The sequence below is a fragment of the Triturus cristatus genome, chromosome 9, assembly GCF_964204655.1.
Source record: "Triturus cristatus chromosome 9, aTriCri1.1, whole genome shotgun sequence".
Classification (NCBI taxonomy): domain Eukaryota; kingdom Metazoa; phylum Chordata; class Amphibia; order Caudata; family Salamandridae; genus Triturus; species Triturus cristatus.
In genome coordinates, this window is record NC_140592.1 from 1,242,590,550 (window position 1) to 1,242,606,302 (window position 15,753).

The 15,753-nt window shown below is 46.1% G+C and overlaps 1 protein-coding gene across 1 annotated transcript in view; it reads right to left on the reverse strand.

Annotated features, from left to right (window-relative positions):
• LOC146799701 (keratin, type I cytoskeletal 12-like) overlaps nt 1-15,753 on the reverse strand; it is an 87,162-nt gene that overhangs the window by 43,209 nt on the left and 28,200 nt on the right. Inside the window, exon 2 of the mRNA XM_085627349.1 lies at nt 11,162-11,244. Coding sequence (XP_085483475.1) covers nt 11,162-11,244 — 83 coding nt within the window. The remainder of the gene's footprint in view (nt 1-11,161; nt 11,245-15,753) is intronic.

The following is a 15,753-nucleotide window of genomic DNA, read 5'->3' on the forward strand; positions in this document are numbered from 1 at the left end:
AGGGTCTCGGGAGCCCTGTGCCTACGCGTCCATCTTGGTTGCGCGCTAGGCTCCTCCTCTCGCAATGGCCATTCTTGGGAGATATCACCAGCAGATGTGGTCAGACATATCTGCTCCGTTGGAGTATATCCCGGAAGATAAAAGAAAGAGGCTAAGGACATTCTAGTGGAGGGAGAAAGAGTGTCTTCAGAGCTCAATGAATTAGCCATGGACGTTTAATCCACAGCGTTTAGCCAGATGGCAGGAGCAGCTAAAGGCAACCATCTTTCATCCAGAGTTCCAAGCCAAAGTATGGCCTTTCGATGGAGAGTGCTTGTATGACAAGCACATAGACGAGACGCTTTAATCCATAAAGACAGATACGGACACAGCCAAAGTCTTAGGCAGTCTCCAGTAGCACCGCTTTCAGTCCTTTCAGGGTAGAGTGCAGGGGCAATTGTTATCCCATCCACAATTTCAATGGCAGTACCAGCCATATCTGCTGAGTACCTAGCAGCCATACGAACCGTCTTTTCAATCTAGCACTGCTCAGTCTTACTCGAGACCGGCAGGACGCAAGAGGCAACAATCTACTGGAAAGTCCCAAAACTCCAATAGGAGGCAATGAAGTTCATCAGGCCCCTTCAACCATAGTCCCACACCATGATACCGTCTTCTCCACATCCTTTCTGAAATGGAACTAAATTTCTTCACGCAAATGGGTTCTAGACATCTTCCAGCATGGCCACACTCTGGAATTCATTCAGCATCCTCCAAATGTTCCACTGTGGAAAGTTCTGCTTCAATACCTTCCAGATTTCAAAAACGTGATACAGTTGCTTCTTCTCAAGTAGGTAATAGAGGAAGTACCCCTAAGACAACAAAATCGGGGGTTTTATTCTCAATTCTTTCTAATGAAACAGAAAAATGGAAACTGAAGGTAGGTCATGGACCTCAGAATGCTGAACAAATTCATCAAACAACAATGATTCAGGGTGCTCTCTCTTCAGGAGATTCTTCTTCTCATGGAAAAAGGAGATTATCTGGCTTCTCTCAATCTCCTCAACGCCTGTTTTCATATTCCCATTCACCCTCAGCATAGAAAATTTCTAAGGATCTGAAAGAAACACGTTAGCTATAGATTCATTACCTTAGAATTGCCACCAGGCATCAGACCGGATCCGGAAAGTTTTTTCGTCAGCAGTACCTCTGCGTGTCGGAAGGTGGCGTCGGTTGGCTCCGCATCCGGCGTTGGCGTCGTGGTCGCCGGAATGACGTTGGGGCACCTACTTAGACGCCGCCCTCATGCACTGACGTCAGTTCTTTCTTTTTCCACACCAGCCAGTGCAGATCCGGGAAGAGCGGTACATCAGTAAATATTTGACTAACTTTTTCTCGACTTTTGTTGACTTTTTGTTTTGAGTCTCCGACTCCGAACAGGTGCACAAGGAATGCCCGGTTTCAAGGCCTGCGGTTCCTGTTACTGACTGATGTCGGTGACGGAACCGCACCGTGTGTGCCTCTTTTGCCTGGAGCGCGACCACAACCTCAAGTCGCGCTCCGACTGTCGGTCGATGGCGCTGAAGGCTTTGCGGGAGCGGTCCCGAAAGCTGCTTGAATGCTGGTAGTCGGCTCCGAGCCGTTTGAGGTCCCGGTAGAGAGAGAGGTCGAGGGACTGGTCGCGGAGCCACCACCATTCCGGTTTGAAATCATCGGGGTCGGGTAAGTCGAAGCATAAGAAGGAGTCGAAGAAGCATCGACGCTCATTGACGTCTCCTCGTCAGTTGGCCGATCCGACGAGGCACGTGGGTGGTGCCTTCCTGCGGCTCCGCGGAGCCCAAAGGGTCAACTCCGAATTTCCCTCCCATTCCAGGACCCCCGCCCAGCTTCGTACATTTTAAGAGGCAATGCATGCCATCTTTGGGCGGGCCGACCCCGCCGGTGCACCTTTGGGCCCCGCGGACTCAGTAGGTCTTCACTGCCGGCAGGCTCCAGCCCCGGTGCTGCAGGCCCCCCTTGGATCTAGGCCTGGATCCGGATCGGCGCCGGTTGACCTCGTTACGCCTCCACCGGCGCCACCCCTCATGGCACCATTACCACATTCGGCGCTGCTCGGCTTCCCAGCCGGCGACAACCCCGGCCTCTATCCTGACGTGGACACAGAGCCGGACCGGCATCGTCCGATGCCGGATCCGGCGCCGGGTGGGGTTTTTATACCCCTGTTCACTCCTGGGGTCCCTTTTCAACAACAATGGCACCCAGAGGATGAAGAGGAGGACTGGGAGGACCCTTTAACTGACCAGTTAGACACTGAGCAGGACTGGAGAGAGGAACTGGGGGATGCCAGTGGTCTTGACACCTCTCCTGACCTTGCAAAATCAACAGTTGGTGGACAGAATGCAGAACAATGTCATACATTCACCACAGTACAGAGATCTGGGCCTAAATCCATTATTTTTTTGCTCACCATGCCATTCCAGTTTGAACCCAGCCATATGCAAATCAGTCTTAACCCTGTGCCTCATGGGAATAGTCCAGCCCGAACTGCCAAGCCAGGTCCTCCCTGGACTGGAAACAAGCATCCTAGGACTGGTTTCGAGGTTTCACCCCTCTTCAGCCAGGATAGCTTTATTCCAGTGGCATGGAGAGCACGAGACCCACGTCTGGGCATACCTGTTCCACTCGGGGTGACAAATGCAAAAACAACAGTTGATGGACAGAATGCAGAACAATGTCTTACATTCACCCCAGTACAGAGATCAGGGCCTAAATCCATTGTTTTTTTGCTGACCATGCCATTCCAGTTTGAACCCAGCCATATGCAAATCAGTCTTGACCCTGTGCCTCATGAGAACAGTCCAGCCCGAACTGCCAAGCCAGGTCCTCCCTGGACTGTAAAAAAGCATCCTAGGACCGGTTTCGGGGTTTCACCCCTCTTCAGCCAGTATAGCTTTATTCCAGTGGCATGGAGAGCACAGGACCCACGTCTGGGCATACCCGTCCCACTCGGGGTGACAAATGTAAAAACAACAGTTGATGGACAGAATGCAGAACAATGTCATACATTCACCCCAGTACAGAGATCTGGGCCTAATTCCATCGTTTTTTTTGCTCACCATGCCATTCCAGTTTGAACTCAGCCATATGCAAATAAGTCTTGACCCTGTGCCTCATGGGAACAGTCCCGCCCGAACTGCAAAGCCAGGTCCTCCCTGGACTGAAAAAAAGCATCCTAGGACCGGTTTCTGGCTAATCAGCCATCATCAACCAGGCTAGCTTTAGTTCAGTGGCAAAGTGAGCAAGGGACCCACGTCTGGGCATGTCTGAACTGGGGTGGCAGAATGAGCTAAAGAATGATGATGGATTAAATCCAGATCAGTTGAACGCGGTGAGTGCTTCCAATGTTCAACACTCCGTCCATCATCCCCTTTGGTTTTGCTTTGTTTGACCTCTCCTGACCATGGCATGTTGTCTCCTCCTACCGTGACTACGGAGGAGGGAGCGTCATATGCAGTGGTGTTGCGTAGGGCGGTGGAGGTTCTCAACCTCGATCTTCCTACGGTGATGGTCAGGACTAACCTCCTGACAAAGGTGCTTCAACCGACTGCGAGCTCTTCGGAGCCCTTGATGCCGTTTAATGAGGCCCTCACAGACATCCTTTTGGGCACGTGGTCCAGGCCCAACACGGGGGCTCCCGTGGACAGGATGATTGCTGGACGCCACCACCCAGCTCCCAACATCCCACCCTGGAAAGCTTGGTAGTTCAAGCTTCTACCTCCAAGAGCACCTTCCCTACCGCTCCACCGCAAAGGGAATCCAAGAAGCTGGACCACCTTGGCAAGAACATTTTCCCTTCCGCCAGCTTAGGACTGCGGTCCGTAAACACCGCATGACTCTTGGGCCATTATTCGCTCTCAGTGTGGGATATGGTGGCACAACTGCTGCTTCAGTGTCTGGAGGAGGCTCGGGCAGTGCTCTCCCAGGCTGTTGCTGCCAGAGGGATGCAGCAAAGTTTTCAATCCCTTGTGGGCTGGACACCGCTTACTCTCTGGGCAGGACCATTTCAACGTCGGTAGCGCTTCGTCACTACGCCTGGATGAGGTCCACTGGCTATTTAGGGGATGTCCAGAACACCTTGATGGACATGCTCTTTGATGGCCGTTGCCTTTTTGGCGACAAAGCAGACAATGCCCTGGAGCGCTTCAAGGACTCACGGGCTATGGCCAAGTCCTTCGGCCTCTCCACCCATCCAGCGCAGTCTGCTTTTCGCCCCTTTTGTGGCTACGGAAGGGGTGTCCTGCTACGTCCCACCCAGAGCCACAGGATGCAGCAAGTTACCCAACGTTCGCGCAGCCGGGGACGTGGAAACAACTGACGTGGTTCCGGGGGCCAGCGGACGGACCAGTCCACCAACCCTCCCTCTGCAGCAGCCTCCAAACCCTCCCAGTCTGACCTTTCAGGCCCATCAAACTCTAGTGGGGGCAGGATTCGTCATCACCTCCCTCAATAGCACACCATCACATCGGACAGGTGGGTTTTGCAAATAGTCCGAATGGGCTACTCCCTTCCCTTTGAGACTACCCCTCCAGCCATGCCACCGTGATACCACCGCATGTCGGAGGATCATCTGGCCCTTCTCCAGCAGAAAGTTACAGCTCTCTTGGCCAAGGGAGCCATCAAGCGCATTCCTGTCCCAGAAGGAGGTTGTGGTTGTTACTCCCACTACTTTCTGATTCCCAAGAAGGACAAGAGCCTGCGTTCTATCTTGGACTTCAAGGACATCAATCGCTTCCTCCAGAGGGAGAAGTTCATGATGTTCATGCTCGCTCAGGTTTTGTCTGCCCTCGACCCGCAAGACTGGATGGTAGCGTTGGACTTGCAGGACACTTATTTTCACATTCCCATCCTGCCGGCCCACCGGCGTTACCTACAGTTCACGATAGGCCAGGAGCACTTTCAGTTTACCGTGATCCCCTTTGGCCTTACCAGCTCCCCTTCGGTGTTCATGAAAGTGATGGCGGTGGTCACAGCTCATCTGCTCCTGTCAGGGGTTTCAGTCTTCCCCTATCGCGACGACTGGCTGTTGAAGGCGGGTTCGCCCCAGGCAGTCGTACCCACCTCCAGACTATGGCCGACCTCCTGCATTTGCTGGGGTTCTCCACAAATGTGCTGAAGTCGCACCGGATTCCGTCTCAGAAGCTCCTCTTCATCGGAGCGGTTCTGGACACGACGCGGTTTCGGGTCTATCCTCCCGAACAGCGAATCCGGGATATTTGGGCTATGATTCCGATCTTTCAGCCTCTATCCCGGGTTTCGGTCAGAATGACCCCGAGGCTGCTGGGCCTCATGGCCTCCTGCATCCTGCTGGTTGATCATGCCAGGTGGCATATGCGGGCTCTGCAGTGGGACCTGAAGTTCCAGGAGGCGCAGCAGCAGGGGAATCTATCCGATTGCGTCCAGATCTCGGAGGGCACTGCTCATCAACTGCAGTGGTGGCTCACAAACCAGTAATGGGTCAATGGCAGATCCCTCTCCCTTCCCTAGCCAGACCACACTGTGGTGACGGATGCATCCCTTCTGGGATGGGGCGGCCACATGGGAGAGGCGGAGATCAGAGGCCTCTGGTCTCCGGTGGAGTCCCGGCCTCACATCAACCTTCTGGATCTCCGGGCGATTCGTCTTGCACTGCAGGCACTCCTTCCCTTTGTCCGGGGAAGAGTAGTGCAGGTGTTCACGGACAACACCACTGCCATGTGGTACTGCAACAAACAGTGCGGAGTGGTGTCGTGGACCCTATGTCAGGAGACCCTCCAACCACATGCCTAAGTATTTGAGTGCCTCAGACTGCCATTTCAGACCCAAATCGGCCAAAACTGTAGTGGTGCGGTTGGTTTTAGAGCAGTTGAAGGTGTAGGGAGATACTTTTCAGTAGTTAATTTCGGTCATGGTGTGTGGTATGGCTTTCTCTGCATCTTCAGTGAAGATCAGAATGTAGACAGCGTAGGCTGCAACTAATTGTCTGCCCGATTGAAATTGAATGCCTCTAATGTTGTTATTCGCTTTTAGGCAGCATAAGATTGTTTCAATAGCTAATAAGAATAGGAGGGGGGAGAGAGGATAGCCCTGCCTTGTCCCTTGTGCCTTGGGCTAGGGGGAATGAGTTTTATAATCTGCTGTTTATCTTGACTTTCGCCATTGGGGCTGCTTAGATGGCCATCTCCAACATGACGAAGTACTCGCCTAGTTGGAATTTACGTAGTGTCTCATATAAGACGATCCAAGAGACTATAGCAAAGGCTTTTTCTGCGTCGACTGCCATCACCATGGTGGGTGAGGATGATGATCGTGCTTTTTCAAGGGCGTGGCAGAAGACGTGAATGTTGCTGGCAGCTAGCCTGCCTTTCAAAAATCCCATTTGAGCTGGGGCAATGAGTTTTTGTATTACTTTCTCCAATCTTTGTGCCTGAGTTTTGGCATATATTTTACAGTAGGTGTTAATTAGTGATATTGGTCTGTAGTTTTTTACCTCTAGTGTATCTTTCCCTTCTTTTGGGATGACCTCTATTGTGGCCTCAGAAGTGGAGACAGAGACACGGCCAGTAGAGGCAAACAATTGGAACAAGGCAAGAAGGGGTTCAGTAAGGATGGCGGGGAATGTTTTGTAGAAGGACACTGTGTACCTGTCAGGGTCAGGGGCCTTGCTTGGGTTAAAGGATATGATCGCTGATTGGATTTCATAAGTGGTGTTCGTGGCATTGATTAGGGATCTGTCTACTGCTGAGGCTGAAGGGAGAGAGCATGAGTTCAAATACGATATGCAGTTATGTGGGTTACTTTTGTTGTTTGGGGTGTAATGTGTGGAGTAAAAGTTGTGGAAGACGTTGAGGATCTCATTAGGGTAGGCTGCTGTGTGACCCGAGTTATTTCTAATGGCAGAGGTGATAGTTTTGTTGTTAGAGTTTTTAAATAACTTGGGAGTGCTTTCCCAGCCTTGTTTCTGGAGATTGATTTTTTCGCATTGGCCTTTTCCGCCCATTTCTGCGCATTGACGCTTAGTATTTGTTTGAATTCATACTGTAGTTTGCACAGTTTGGGAATGTCTTGTGACCCAGTGGAATTTTGAATGACTTCGCTTAGGGATCTGATCTCAGATTCGATGGATTCAAAACGTTTTTTTTAAGGAATTGTTTCTCTTACCGGCTATTGACAATAAAGTACCCCTGAGAGTAGTCTTTAGAGCATCCCATCGAACTGAGTCTGAGGTGTCCTCTACTCTGTTCTCTACTATGAATTGCTGGATTGTTTCCTTGATTTTAAGTTTTGAGAGGTTGTCTTCTAAGAGTGCATTGTAGAGGTGCTAGACTTTAGGAGGTGGGGATTTGTATGTGATCGAGAGATCAAGTGAAATACAGGCGTGGTCGCTAACTAGTATGGGCCCAATTTTAGGGTTTTGTGTGCCCGTGATTAAGGATTTATCTATAAGGATGTAATCAATTCTTGTGAAGGTTTGATGTGTTGGGGAATAAAATGTGTAGTCACTACCATTCAGGTTGAATAATCTCCATGGGCCCGATTCACAGAACTAATTTAAGACAAAATCCTAAACTTACTACCATTTTGGTATTCACAGAAGGCACTTACTCATTTTGGTATTCACAGAAGGCACTTACTCATTTCGGTATTCACAGAAGTTAGGAGTCCTAACTTTAGGACTCCTAAATGCCTTCTGTGAATACCGAAAGTCTTAAAATTAGGATTTTTCTCAGTTTAGTAGTAGTATAGTTAGGACTCCTAACTTTAGGACTCCTAAATGCCTTCTGTGAATACCGAAAGTCTTAAAATTAGGATTTTTCTCAATTTAGTAGTCCTAAGTTTAGGACTCCTAACTTTAGGACTCCTAAATGCCTTCTGTGAATACCGAAAGTCTTAAAATTAGGATTTTTCTCAATTTAGTAGTCCTAAATTTAGACTTAGGACTACTAAATTGAGAAAAATCCAAATTTTAAGACTTTTGTTATTCACAGAAGGCATTTAGGAGTCCTAAAGTTAGGAGTCCTAACTATACTACTACTAAACTGAGAAAAATCCTAATTTTAAGACTTTCGGTATTCACAGAAGGCATTTAGGAGTCCTAAAGTTAGGACTCCTAACTTCTGTGAATACCGAAATGAGTAAGTGCCTTCTGTGAATACCAAAATGAGTAAGTGCCTTCTGTGAATACCAAAATGGTAGTAAGTTTAGGATTTTGTCTTAAGTTAGTTCTGTGAATCGGGCCCTACGTGTCTATTGGAATATTGTTCTTACAGCAGAATCTCATCTGTTTGTGGGACCTACTGCCAAGAAATTTATGTATGGCCAAACCTCCCTGAATGCGCACGATCTCGTCCAATCTCGGAAGCTAAGCAAGGTTGGGCCTGGTTAGTACTTAGATTGGTCCCACAAGTCAACTGAAGGCTTCTAAGAGCATTGCAAGTCTATCCAATGAAGCAGAACAAGAGCCTAGACCTTAGTTTCAGCTGTCACGTTGAAACACCTCAATAGTGATTCAGCCCTTGATTATTACCAGCCTCGACTATGGCAATATTCATTACTGAGGCCTCCCTAAGGTCTTGCTCAAGTAGCTTCAGATAGTGAAAAATGCAGCCACGAGGCTTTTTCACTGCATGCCCCTAAATCTACAGCTAGACTTCTTCACTGGCTATCAATTGAGTGGAGAGTTCAAATTAAAAACACTGTGGTACTTGCATAAATGTATGTCAGACACTGGTCCCCACTATCTCGAATCTTTGGTATCGCCCTACAAGCCAAATCGATCACTTTGTTCCAGCAACTTTGTTCTTGCTGCAGTTCCCTGAGAGAGGAGACCCAGCAAGGGGTCGGGGTTTCTCGTACCTAGGCCGTAAGCTGTGGAAATCCTTATCTTCAATGAGATGTTGGTCCTTATTATGAGTCTGACGGTCCATGGACCTCCAGATTCACGGTGCGGTCTCCCGACTGCCCTATTACGACTAGGCGGCCGAGCTGCCCTGGGACCACTGCAACAGCGGCAACCGCCAGGGAATCACCGTTCCTTGCGGTTGAGCAGCGGTCCTGAGGCCGCAAAATGCTTGGCGGGACTGCTGCTCTCCCGCCAAGCAAATTCCAAGATTCTTTACCTCCACACTTTTCATAGCGGTGTGACCACCTTGAAAAATGTGGCGGTGAGGAAACAAAGGGGGCCCTACAGGGCCCCCTAGTGCCTCACGCCATGTGGATACACACGGGGGCACAACATATGTCCCCCATGTGCATGCACAACCGTATCTGCACGGCATCGACTGCAGCAGTCCATGCCGTGCAGGTACCTCCGCCTTTGAGGTTCCCCATTGCAGTGCCTATTTCATAGCCACCGACCTGGAAATGCCAAAGAACTGCCCTCCAGACCAGGAGAGATCTCCTGATCTGGCGGGTGTTTCCTACACTGGTTTGGCAGTGTGGGAACGGAGCAGTTCCACACCGCCACACTCATAATAAGGCCCCGTGTTGCGATCTCTCGGTCTTTCGCAAACTGTTTAAAACGTGGTTCTTCTGATTCCATGTGTAGCGCTAGCATGACTTTTATTACCTTGAGGAGCATAGCGCTGCAAAACCCTTTATGGATAGCCATCTGCTTTATATCTGTAATAATAATAATAGTAATCAATGCTTAATTTGTGTCTGTACTCATTTTTTAAGCTTTGGGCTTAATTTCTATCATCAGAATTTGATCCAGAGCAAGAGAAAGAAGGCAGAAAAGTGAAATCGAGGGAAGAGAAAAATAGGGGAAAAGTGACCAACAGAGAGAGTAGGGATGAAAAAAATCTGAAAAAGTGAGATAAAAAGTAAAGGCTGATACAATCAAGACTAGGCAGCCTTGGTGTTTGGTGACTATGGCATTCAACAACACCATTTGTGGGCTTCTAAGAAACTCTTTGGGTTCCTGCTAATATATTTTTACAATGTGAGATACGAATAATTGGTTAATCTGAATTATGTATGATGCTAATGACTCGGGTGCCCTGTAGCCTCTTAGATGAGAGCGAAACAAGGAAAAGAAATATATAGACAAAAACTAGCAATGTTCTACTTTTTTTTATAGATCGCTTTTTAGGAAGATTTTTTCCACAGATTTACATCTACCACCTCTGTAATAGCTTTAAGTTGCACTAGTAGTTCGTAGATGTTATGTAAGCAGTGGCGGCTTCTCCGCTAAGGCAGAGGAGCGTCACCCCACTGCTGTTCGCAGTGTAAATAAAGGAAAAATAAAGTCACAATAACTCAATGTTGTCATTGTATTTGTTCCTGCTGCGCAGCTTTGCAGGTGGGGCGGGGCTGCTCTGCTCTCAGAGCAGGGGGAGGAGTGGTAGGCACTCTGTTAGTGCGCATGAATGTTTTGCCGACCGTCTCGGGCCGCCCAAACAGTCTTGCACACTTTTCATGTTCTCCACCCAGGCTGCATTACTGCCTGGGTGGAGAACATGCCAAGGCCCATAGTCACTGTCTGAACACTGAAACACAGCGCTCAGACCAAGGGGAGCCTGGGGGCTTCCTGCTTCTGGCCGGAGCGGAGGGATGATGAGGAGGGACGACGTGGTGAGGAGGTGAGTTTAATTGTCTTTTTTTTTGCTGCATCCCTGCCCTCCCACCCCCCTTTCGTGCCAGCCGCCACTGTATGTAAGGAAGATGGAAACAGGTGCTAAGGATGGAGCAAATCTTGATGTTAAAACTATGACCCCTTGCTGAATCTCTAGAGTGTCCAAATAAAATAAATACTATCCGTCCCATGGACTCAACAGGAGTATGTAAGGACTGTCTGTGCTGTGAGGTGCCAGTTGTGTGTAGCGTGACAACCTCACTCAAGTCAGTACACAAACTGTCTCCACTTACCAAAAAGTCAGTGATCTCAGGGCTTCTCGTCTCATTAGTTCAATGAGAACAAACAAAGACTAAAGCACCTAGATTGCATGAGGCCTTGACATAAAAGCCCCGGGCAGGAAACAGTGCCCATAATCCATAATGAGCAGGTTTGGGCAGCGAGTGGGGAATTGTCACCCTAGCTGTGTGAAACTCTTGTGCGAGCTGTTTTGGAGGTGGTGCTCTCAGCAGGAGTAGTAAGTTCAGTGATGGTAGAAAGTTCCAGACCTCCCACAGAGCTCAGACTCACTTCAGCTTGAAGTCATCGGCTGCCAGCTTGGAGTTTTCGATGTCTAGGAAATAGTGGCCATTTTTATTGGTGGCGGTGCTGATCTGGAAGGGAAGAAAGGTTTCGATTATTAATTGATATGTATACACTAAAGCCTTTTGAACTAGCGACAAATGGCAGTACAGAGGATGCAGGAAGTGCCTGGTGACGTCATGCACTTACAAGTGCAACGTTTAACAAAACACATCGTGTGCACATCCAATTTGTTTTATTGAAGCAAAAATCAGGTTCCAATAAAGCCTTCATATTGTTTATACTCCAATATCAAATAGGCCACAAGACTGATACAGGCAATTGCAATAAAGCTGTCTTTTCCAACAGCATAGTGGACATGAACATTCCAAACCTATAGCATTTAATGTTCTATTAGTTCTGTACTATTATGTTCTATTACTTTGCCAATACTTTAATTACCAATGCAACACCTCCTTTTCTTGTGAGCAAGGTCATTGGAAGTACAACCTTGGAGTGCGACTCATTATGTACTGAGAGAAACCGTACATGTGAAGGGGGGGAAAAAAAAATATATATAAATATATATATATATATTCACTTAAAAAACCATAGGTTTCACACATGTTATAGTTAGGTGCATATTTCACTCGTAAAAAACCAATGAAATTTCCCCGTTATAGTTAGTTCAGATAACTATAACTCGCGCGCCCGCAATCCACTGCTCATGACCTCACATATTACATCACTCATGACATGGTCAGTGGCATCACTCATGACATCACTGATGACATCATCCTTGTGATAGAGTGGCGGTCGCGCGAGTTATAGTTATCTGAACTAACTATAACGGGGGAATTTCATTGGTTTTTTACGAGTGAAATGTCCACCTAACTATAACATGTGTGAAACCTATGGTTTTTTCAGTGAATTTGCAAGGTTTTTTAAATGCTAATTCCTAACTATAACGTGTGTGAAACCTATGGTTTTTTCAGTGAATTTGTACGGTTTTTTAAATGCTAATTTATATATGTATTATTCTTTTTTTTATATATTTATTTTACAATAAACTACGTATAAACATTTTATTTTTATTTTTTGGGTTTTTCACCGTGCGCGCACGGTGCGCGCACCCCCACGATTTAAAAAAAATATATATATATATTTTGGGGGGGGGGGGTTTGGTTTTTCACCGTGCCCGCGATTTAAAAAAAAAAAAAAAAAGATTCTGCCTTCGGGGTCCTTCAGGGACCCCCTGACAAAGGCTAGGGGGTCAGGAACTCTCTACCCTGCCCCCTTTTCACGTTCGCCACCTTCCTTTTTCACTCTTGCACTGAAAACAAACAAAATGGCGGCCGACACTTTTTGTTTAGCCGTTCGGGCTGTACCTTCGACTAAAGGTCCTATGGAAAAATGCATGGGGAAAACGAATTTTGGGACCCCCCTTTTTTTTCGGCCCCCCCTTGACGAATCACCCCGAGACTTTCAGGGTAGGAGCTGAGCGGAGTGCCCCATTAGTTTTGAAAATTTCGCGAGGATTCGTCAACTGGCGCCAAAGTTATTCAAAATAGAATTTTGAGATTTCCTATGGAAACACGGTCCTAACTATAACTATCTACTGGCGACCGCCAGTAGATAATATATATATATATATATATATATATATATATATATATATATATATATATATATATCGAAAGAACTCCTGCGCCTGTATCCTGGAAAGCGCCTGTAGATCCACAGAGAAGGAGCACGGACCACCACTGGATGCAAAAGTTTGTTTATTTAAACTCGAGGTAAGTCAGCCATGACGCGTTTCGGCTCCGTGGAGCCTTGATCACATGACACGCCATGAAGTCACCTGTTGGTTTATATACATTTTTTTCTTTTTTTGCTCACATTTGATTGGTTACCATTTTGCTTTACATTTAAAGTGACAGTGCTAAATAGTGCTCAGTTACAATGATTTTTATACGGGGTAGATTTCAAAGCATCTCGGTAAAATACCGCGGTCTCTAGTGGCAGATGTGGTTACATAACCGTGTGTGTCTGCCAATTGCCACTGACAACATCTGATAGTATGCTTTTGATTATTAAAAACATTATTTACATCAATAAATAAATAAATAGATAAATAAATATGCATAAATAAGTTTAAATAACACGTTACACACTGATAATAATTCTAAAACCATATGTATGGATTAAAATCATAGAAATATTTAGACACAAATGTTATTGGTTAAAACTTTAGACATAATGATCATAAGTTTGCGTTTACCACTGTCTAACATGAGTGAATCATTATGGTTTGAATACCATGTCACTGTCTTCTTGTATCAGTGTGTAGCTAATGCCAATCATGATTGATGTTGTGTGTAATTATGGTTGCGAGACCTGTCGATTAGCCCCTGATATATTTTGATGTTTGGTGTCAGAAAAAGTGTAAAGAATATGTGTAAAAAATATGTGTAAAAATCAGTGTACCCTATCAAAACTATTTTAGAAAAGCCTTTCTAAAATAATTGTTGATATAAAATACCTCTAAAAGTAACCAACTAAGTATGTGTATTAAAAACATGGATAGAAAATATTAGATATCCTGTGGGGAAGGGGACTTCTGGGGTAAAAGAGGCCGCTGTGTGTTACCTTATCAACAATGCAGTGCGTCGTGAAGTTAATTTGTGACGATGCTAAGGTAAGCTATACTACTATGCAACAGGAAGTGTCTGTTGTCAGCCCATGGTGTATTATTTTATAGAGATACATGAAAGGTTGGTAAAGTCAAGAGGTTGTGGGGTATTGATATGAAGTCGTGAATCAACAGATAATCTGTTTCAGAGATAGGTGTACATATCTTCTGTTGCGTTCAGGCCATTAGGGCTCTTGGAGTCTAGTTCTAAAATGAAACGAGTCTCCATTTGTCTAAGAATCTTCTCCCTGTTGCCCCCACGTTTGTTAAGGGGCACACAGTCGATTATAAAGTATTTGAGCAGTTTGGGGTCTGAGTGGTGATGTTCTGCAAAGTGGCGGGCCACTGGGTAGGTAGGGTCTTTGTTGGTTATCGCTCGAATGTGTTGTAGTATCCTTTTGTGTCCCTGCAGTTTGGTACTTCCCACGTATTTCAGCTTACAGGGGCACTCAAGGATATAAACAGCGTATTCTGTTTTGCAGGAAAGGGCTTTATTGATGGTTATTTCTTGATCACTGAATGCAGTTTTATATGTGAGTGTGTTAACCCCGCATTGGCAGGCTTTACAGCTGCTGCATTTGAAGAAGCCCTTTCGCTGACTGAGCCAATTTCCCTTAGGTTTCATGGTTGGATTGTTTTGTACTAATTTGTCTCGCATGTTAGGTGCCCTTCTGTTTGTCACAGACAATTTAGCAGGAACAGTAGGTCCTAAAATGGGGTCATTTTTGATTAAGGGCCAACTTTTCTGTACAATTTTGTTGATTTCATGCTGTTGTTTACTGAAGCCCAGTATCATTCGGAATTCATCGTTTTTGGGGCACAGTATGGTGTTAGGTAGAGATGTTGATAATTCATTGGGATGTACTTGCAGTAGAGTAGTTCTGTCTACTGTTGTGCATTTGGTGATGGCGGCTTCTATACATTTTTTAGAGTAGCCACGTTGAAGGAACCTAATGCGGCTATCATGTTGGGCTTTTAGTAGTTCTTCTTCCGTGCTACAGATTCACTTTAACCGAATCATTTCGCCATATGGAATGCTCTGAACCAAATGTTTAGGGTGTAGGCTAGTTGCGTGGAGGACTGAATTGACCGCTGTAGGTTTCCGATGGATTTTTGTTTCGATGTTATAATTATGTATATAAATTTCTACATCTAGAAAAGTAACCTTAACAGCACTGATATCATATGTAAACTTTAAATTGATGTTGTTTATGTTAAGTTTGTCAATAAAAACTTGTGCCTCCAGTTCAGTTCCATCCCATATTAAAAATAAATCATCAATATAACGCCACCAGCATTTGACATTATTATTCAAAGTTTCTGAAAAGTTTCTGTGTAGGACCATTTCTTCCCACCACCCCATGTGGATGCAGGCGTAGCTTGGTGAAAAACTTGCGCCCATTGCTACGCCCCGTAACTGCTGGTAGACACAATTCTGGAATAGAAATAAGTTATTGTGCAGGCAAAAGTCTATCATGTCCATGAGCATTTTGCTGTGAGCTTGATAGATGGGCGCTCTCTTGTCCAGATAGTATTGAACTGCTTTGAGACCATCCAAGTGATTAATGCTCGTGTATAAAGCTGTAATATCCATTGTTATCAGTAAATATCCTTGTTTCCATTTGAAGTTGTGGATTTTAGTTAGAAAGTCCCCAGTGTCTCTAAGGTACGATGGAAGTGCCTGGACAAAGTCTTGGAGGAAATAGTCAATATATTGGGATGTGTTTTCTGTTAAGCTGTTCTTTGCCGAAATGATGGGGCGCCCTGGTGGTTTGTTTGGGTTTTTATGTAACTTTGGAATGAAGTAAATTTCTGGAGTTGTAGGTGAATTGTTTCGTAGGAAGCCATATTCATCTTTATTGATCAGCCCCATGCTCCTCCATGCCATAAGCTTGCTGTAATAGCATTG